A 6971-nucleotide genomic window follows, 5' to 3' on the forward strand; every position below is an offset into this window, starting at 1 on the left:
ATGACCTTTATCATTGCCCCTTGGGTGATTTTTATACTGAAAAATGTTGCTTTACCAACCAAAGTATCCTAGGCAGGAGGTTGGACTAGAAGACCTCCAAGGTCCCTTCCAACTCTGCTATTCTATTCTATTCTGTTCTGTTCTGTTCTGTTCTGTTCTGTTCTATCCCATTCACTAACTTATTTTTTAAAACCTCAGTATTATGACAACTGAAACAATATTTTAAATTTTGAAAAAACTTCAAAAACTGACTATTAACAAGGCCTTTATTCGCTAAACTACTAGACGGTCCATGTTTTGGGGAAAGTTATACTTAATTCAACATAACAGCTTCAAGAGACATAAGTAAAATCAATGTTCTAGATTTTAAAAAATCCTCAGGAATCATTGTAAATTGTTAATTTTTTAGAACAATTAAATGTAGATCAATCTGTAGTAAATTACATGGCATATGAGATTGAAAAACTTTGAACATTCATAGTGAAATATTATCTAGTTGTTCTTCAATTCTAACTTTTTTCTATTCCTAAGTGTCTGAAGGATAATTTTGGTCAACTCTTAATGTGGACCTAAAATCACTGGAACATAACTTATTACTAACTCAATTGCTACTGATTTTAACTGTTTACTCCTGTGCTTCCCAAACTGTGTGCCATGGTGCCACAAAGCATCACAGCCAATTCCCCATATGGCACCATAGCATAGAAGCATCATGAGATTCTTTACATTTAATTTTAAAAATTTTATGCCCATTTGTTCAGGATGTCATGAATTTGTTTTTGTTTTTTCCCCTAAATATTAATTTATAGTTCTCCCTTGAATTTCCAGCATAGATGTAGCACATACCTTTTGAGTGTGAACTAATGTATAGTATTCAATTGCTTTCCCGCCTTTCTTAACCATTTCTCTGCCATGATTATTCCTGCCTTTGCTCTAGAATTGGGATTACAGCACATTCAATTACTTTTAAGATAGAAAGCAAAGAGAAAATTTGGTCCTGAAATTATAATTAGAGTTCAGAAATGAAAGGAGAGAGCACTGTCAATTCCAGTGTGTTTTATCTTTCTGTTTATATGGATACACACACTATCATTGCTTAAACACTGATCTTCTTCCAGAATAAAGAGGAAAATGGCAAGACCTTTCTGTATTGTTTTCTGTTTTAAGACAAAGCTGACTGCGATTCATAAGTGCATTTAGAGAGCACCAAAAAATGCAACAGACAGGAAAGTGGAAGAAGAATAGCACTAAATTATCCAATGAATAATAATAAACCTGTAACTGTTGTTTTGATTTTTTGTTAAGGGAAAATGTCTCTCTGTGTGTGTGTGTGTATCTGTGTCTGTCTGTCTGTCTGTCTGTCTGTCTGTCTGTCTGTCTGTCTATCTATCTATCTATCTATCTATCTATCTATCTATCTATCTATCTATCTATCTATCATCATCTATCTATCTCTATCATGTGAGATTAAAAATGTTTACAGAGCAAGTACAGCTGTCCATTTAGAAAGAGGAAGGGCATAATGAAGCCTGCACACAGCAAACCTGTACCAACTTGTATAGGAACCTACCCTTGATTGTGAGGAACTGAAATACAAGCTTGTAAGACATAGGTTAGTCTTTCCTTTAAAAGGAAAAAAATAAAATGTACTTTTTTTCTCAACTTGCTTCCAGTTATTGCCTGTTCAGCTCAGTGAATGTATTTTTTAAAAAAAATATATTAAAAGCACTATTACATTCTGATCTTGGGACCTAAATAAAGAGCAGTGTTGTTTATTTCTTTTCAAAGGCATTTTGGACTGCAAAAGTTTTGCAGACTTTGCACAATTGTTCAGGAGAGTGGCCTTTTTCAGCTCATTTAAGTGCATATCTATTCAGTTGAGTTCAGAATGAAAAATCATGTATTGAGATCCAGATCCAGTAACCTGTTTATATCATTTAGAAGAATATGTTTGTATAAACAGTTATTGACTGCATGAATTATTATAATTTGTATATTTCTCACATAAAAATGCTTGATTTCAAATTAATTATGTTTCCAATGTTTATTTTAAATTCTTGCTGGGTTTTTCTTGTAATGTCTCAATGCCTAATTTTTATGTATTGCTACATAACTTCCACATAGATGAGGAATCAAGTTAGAAAACAGATATTGCTATTATTAGTATTAATTGTATGTGGTACACTGAAGGCTTTTGCCAAGACATATATTATAAAGATGTTTGTGATCAATATTTATTAATCATTTTTATCACAATATTTATTACAATTATGCAATTACGAATGACTGAGTATAATAGAGAAAGTAGTGGACATAATTCTATATCTTCAGTTCTATGTTTCTTTGATAGAGAAAATACATTTGTTTGGGAAGTATCTTGAAAGCTACATGTGAATACTTGTTTATACCAATTACTCTTATTGTAAGAATCTGTACTTAGGTTCTTGATAAGTCTGTTGAGATACTGAAAATGAATGGCTTTTCAGCACATTTGCATAATCTGGAAAAATGTGACCAGCCACATCTTCAGACAGCTATAGATGTAGGCTAACATTTCAAATGCCCTTCATATAGGAAAATGGGAGATAATGCAGTGCATAAGAAAGCTTTAAAGTTGAGTAACATGAGATAGCATAGGAATCTGACTATCTTGAGAAATTGCTACTTTGCTGCTCATAGAAAGCAAGTGAATGCCAAAAGATTCTGTGTATATGACAGCCTGTTGCTATACAGCATTTATTCTGCCTACATAGTACCTTAGCAAAGACAGGTTTATGACTTTCAAGGACAAAATTCAACTAAATTTTATATGATTTGATTTACTTGAAATAAGGCTCTTTTGCTTTAACAAAAGCTACATTGCTGCACATTTTATTAAGTGAACTCAGATTAAAATAGATTTCCTTTAATACATCAGGTTTTGAAATGAATATAATTATAAATTTCATTTATTCTCAGATTTCACACTGGCATACAGAGAAATGTAAAACATACTATCCTATTCCAGCAGTAACAGAGGAGGTGACTGTTTATGCCCTTTGCAGTTAAAAGTGAATCATATACAAGGGCAATTTTTATTAATCTGTATGTAACAAATGTTTTCCCAGCAGCATGATCCAATAGGACACGTAACATATGGTAGCTATACCTCCAGACACTAACTGTATATATATTTAGTACAATACCTTGCTTAACAATCAACATTTTTACGATTATTAGTACTTGTGGCTTTTTCCCGCTCCATAAATTTTACCAAATGGAAACCAGTGGAGGGAACAACTGAATATTTGCGAGTGAAAAAATTCACTTGTTTTTTCATATGATGTTTATAATTACATTTTACAAAGTAATTCTACCTAGCATTTCAATAATAGCTGAAAAGTGGCATTTTCCTGAGATGATCAGCCTATTCATGCATGTAAATAATGAATTATATAGGCTTGAAAACATGTTGATGTTATGTAGACACTTGGATAAAACTAGATTATAGTAACAACAGTTGGCAAATTAGGAAAATAATAATTATACTTTTAAATAGAATAAGAAAACAATTAAGAATCTCTAATATCACAACAGCTCTTACAATCATATTTAATTATTTGTTCATTTCTGATTAAATAAAGATGAGGAAAGTACTCTGTTTGATATTCCTATGAATTAACCAGTATTGTTTAACAATGTGGACCACACAAAATAGCAAAATTAGAAGTATACATCTTTTTTTCATAAAACATTAATGTTGTCCCTATCAGGAGTTTGTTTGCCCTTGAGGGGCTGGGGGGGGGTATGGCCAGTCCAAGGGCAGCATTTGTCCCTATCTGTCTTCAGGATGGCCCTGCAGGCCAACTCCCTGGCCTATTACAGGCTAGACATAGCCCGTGGGCTGCATGTTTGCCACGTCTGATACAGATTGCATAATTTAAATATATGTATATAAAATAATTGTTTAATCCCTAATAATGCATGTTGTATCCTTCCATAATCCTTGTTTTCCTAGTTCAATGAGGTGTGATATCAATATTTGTCTCTTACTGTTGCATGTCTTTACCTTCTACTAATTCAGAAAGTTCTAGCACTCCACACTGCAATCCATACCAAGGCAAAGGAGTTTTGCAGATTACTTCCCAACAGTCATTATCAATATCATAACCTACAACATCCTGAGTTGGAATTTCCTGAGAGTCTTGCCATTTCTTCCCTCCAATAAGGATGGCTGTTTCCTCCACTACTGCTAAACCATAACTATATCGATCGTATACCAATGGCCTTAAATGGGTCCATTGATTCTGGTCAGGGTCATATTTTTCAATCTCAGAGAATGGTTCATAAAAACCTAAAAATGTAAAAATTGAATCTCGGATTGTAGCCATCTGATGCCCAAAACGAGCAATGCTCATTGGGGCTTGTTTTCTCCATTCCCCTTCAAGATTACTCAAAGCATACATATCATTACTTGTGTTACTTTGACCCATGTATTTGCCCCCTGATATATAAATAGTATTCTTACAAACAGTACCAGCGTGGCCATGTACTTTGCATGGCAAATCATGAAGTTTTGTCCACCTGTCTTTACTAATATCATAGATTTCAACAGATGAATGCAATTTTTTATCTTCACTTTGTCCACCAATTGCAATGATTGCATTCTCTAAGATACAGCAAGAAAATTGACACCTTTTTTCCAGCATCCCAGTAATTTGTATCCATTTATTAAATCTTGGGTCATAGCGATGGACTTTATTTGTAACTTTCAAGATATGATCACTTTGCATATCTTCCATTTCTCCACCAAGCACATATAGAAAGTTTCCAATAGTACATACACAATGATTTTGTATCCTATCTGGTAACTCTGTTAAATTTTGCCACTTGTGATTGTAAACATCAAAAGCCATCACTTCTTTGACAAGCCCTTCGTGTGCAATCATACCTCCAAGCAGGATAATCCATATCTTCTGGTTTCTCAAAGTGCTATATTTATCCTGCAAGATAGGTTGTTTATAAATAAGTGAATGATAGTTTATTGCTTTTCTAATTAAACATTTTACAGGAGTCGTTAAAGGCACTTCTGACTGAGTGTAGATATTTCTCAGATCTTCCATAGGAATGAGACTATATCTTACATGTTCCAAAAGATTAGTAGTGTGGATGAGCCTCAATTTATCATATGCTAGCCACTTTAATAATAGATCTAACAAATTAGATTCTCTCACCATAAGTATATCAGGAGATTCTACTACTGCCTTCAAAGACCGGAAATTCAGTTCCAGCAGACCTGCAAAATCCAGGTTTAGTAGTTTCCAGAGATTAATAATAAGATATTTTTCTGCTGCAGATAGAGCATCTGGAAGATAAAATTTTGTTGCAATATTGGCTGAAAAACAGCAGTTCTCCAGATTGAGATTGTTACCCAAGTATTGGCTGCATAAACAGATTGCCTCGGGTACTTGTAAGTAAGTAGCAGCTTCTAAGGTATCTTCCAAAGTGGTAAAAGACAAAGGCAGCCAGGATGTATAAATGAAATCCAGAACATGTTGCAACCCAGTAGCCGAGACGACTTGCAGATGAACAACAGCAGACTTTGATTCTTTGGTATAACTCTTGAACATGGCCTTGAAGTAGTCACTGGAACAGACTAACAAAGACTTGTGTGCAGGAAATTCATTTTCTTTTACTTTTAACAGAATGTCACAGAGCAAGCCTTCCTTTCGGAGAGTTTGGTATTCAGACAATACAGCACTACAGTGTTTTTTGCAATAAGACAAGAAATAAGTCATTATGCAGCACAAAATGCTCCCAAAGCTCTTTTTGCCAATGATGAAAAAAGGGGGCAAATGTGCAAAGTTCAGGTTTGGAAAAAAGTCATCTTCCCCTGATGACAGACAGTTCACATACTAATTTTACATTCCTCTTAATTTAGCATCTGTTATTATTTCATGCATTCATTTCATAAAGCTGATTCTAGTATCATCCTTCGACATGTATTTCTCTCACCTCCATTTCCTGTTAAAAGAGAGTTGGTCCACAAAATAAGAGCTCTTATTAGGTCAGTCTCAGATGATCAATTTGAGACTTAGATGGCACTTAGTGAAGCTTCTCATCAGCTCAAATACCTCTCTCAAGATGATTACGGTACATAGAAGTTCTGGGCTTGCTGGTGCATCAAGAAGCATCTGAAAGTAGAAAGGGTTACGTTTTGCTGTGGCTTTTGCCTGAGCTCTGTATTTTAGTCTTAGACAATTTTAGCTCTTATCCCCATGAGGCAACAAGCCAAGTATGGTGATCTTGCTTGAAGGAAGTCTCTATTGAAAATCAAATCAGCACCTACTGATAAGATCAGGAACACTTTGTGAACATGTAAACCTTTAACCTGGGAACAGAAAATAACAAAACACTAGAATTACTAAGAGATTTAATTTGTAATACTAGAGCCCTTTGGCTTATATGATATCACCATAACTCACAGTGACCAGAATAGACTGCAAACACTACCTGTTATCATAACTGTTCAAGTGCTGAACTGAGAACATTCGGGTGGGAGGGAGAGTGTGAGCAAATGAAGGAGGATAAAGCAGTCATTTAGCAAGAGGTACAGTTCAAAGCATCTGACAATGAGTGACTTGGATGCAAATCATAAGAGCAATATAGTTCTTTGGAGGAATGACAAAATTATACCTAAAACTGTATCCTCCCAACTAATGTGTTTATAGTTGAGTTTCAAGAGATTACTAATGGACTGAATTTGAACTTCTCTCACAGTAAGAATATAAATGGAAAAGCAAAAGTAACCAGATGACATATAAAGAACTAGAGATTAGTGGCTTTTCTAAATATCTGTGGTGGCACAGTGGTTAGAATGCAGGCGAACTCACTGCTCACTCCAGGAGTTTGATTATGAGTAGCTCAAGGTTGACTCAGCATTCCATCTTTCGAGGTCAGTATTATGAGGAACCAGATTGTTGGGGACACTA

At 34.6% G+C, this 6971-nt stretch overlaps 1 protein-coding gene across 1 annotated transcript; it reads right to left on the bottom strand.

Moving 5' to 3' along the window:
- Positions 1-3146: 3146 nt before the first annotated feature.
- On the bottom strand, positions 3147-6454 carry KLHL34 (kelch like family member 34). The gene is made up of 2 exons (XM_087726473.1): positions 5214-6454; positions 3147-4982 (listed from the first exon to the last, which is right to left on the bottom strand). Exons 1-2 carry the CDS (start codon positions 5775-5777, stop codon positions 4029-4031), a joined length of 1518 nt encoding a protein of 505 aa, XP_087582599.1. The 5' UTR covers positions 5778-6454; the 3' UTR covers positions 3147-4028.
- Positions 6455-6971: the final 517 nt, after the last annotated feature.

This window comes from Thamnophis sirtalis, unplaced genomic scaffold, assembly GCF_051295495.1.
Source record: "Thamnophis sirtalis isolate CommonGarterSnake01/CBP01778 unplaced genomic scaffold, rThaSir2_p1.2 scaffold_12, whole genome shotgun sequence".
Lineage (NCBI taxonomy): Eukaryota > Metazoa > Chordata > Lepidosauria > Squamata > Natricidae > Thamnophis > Thamnophis sirtalis.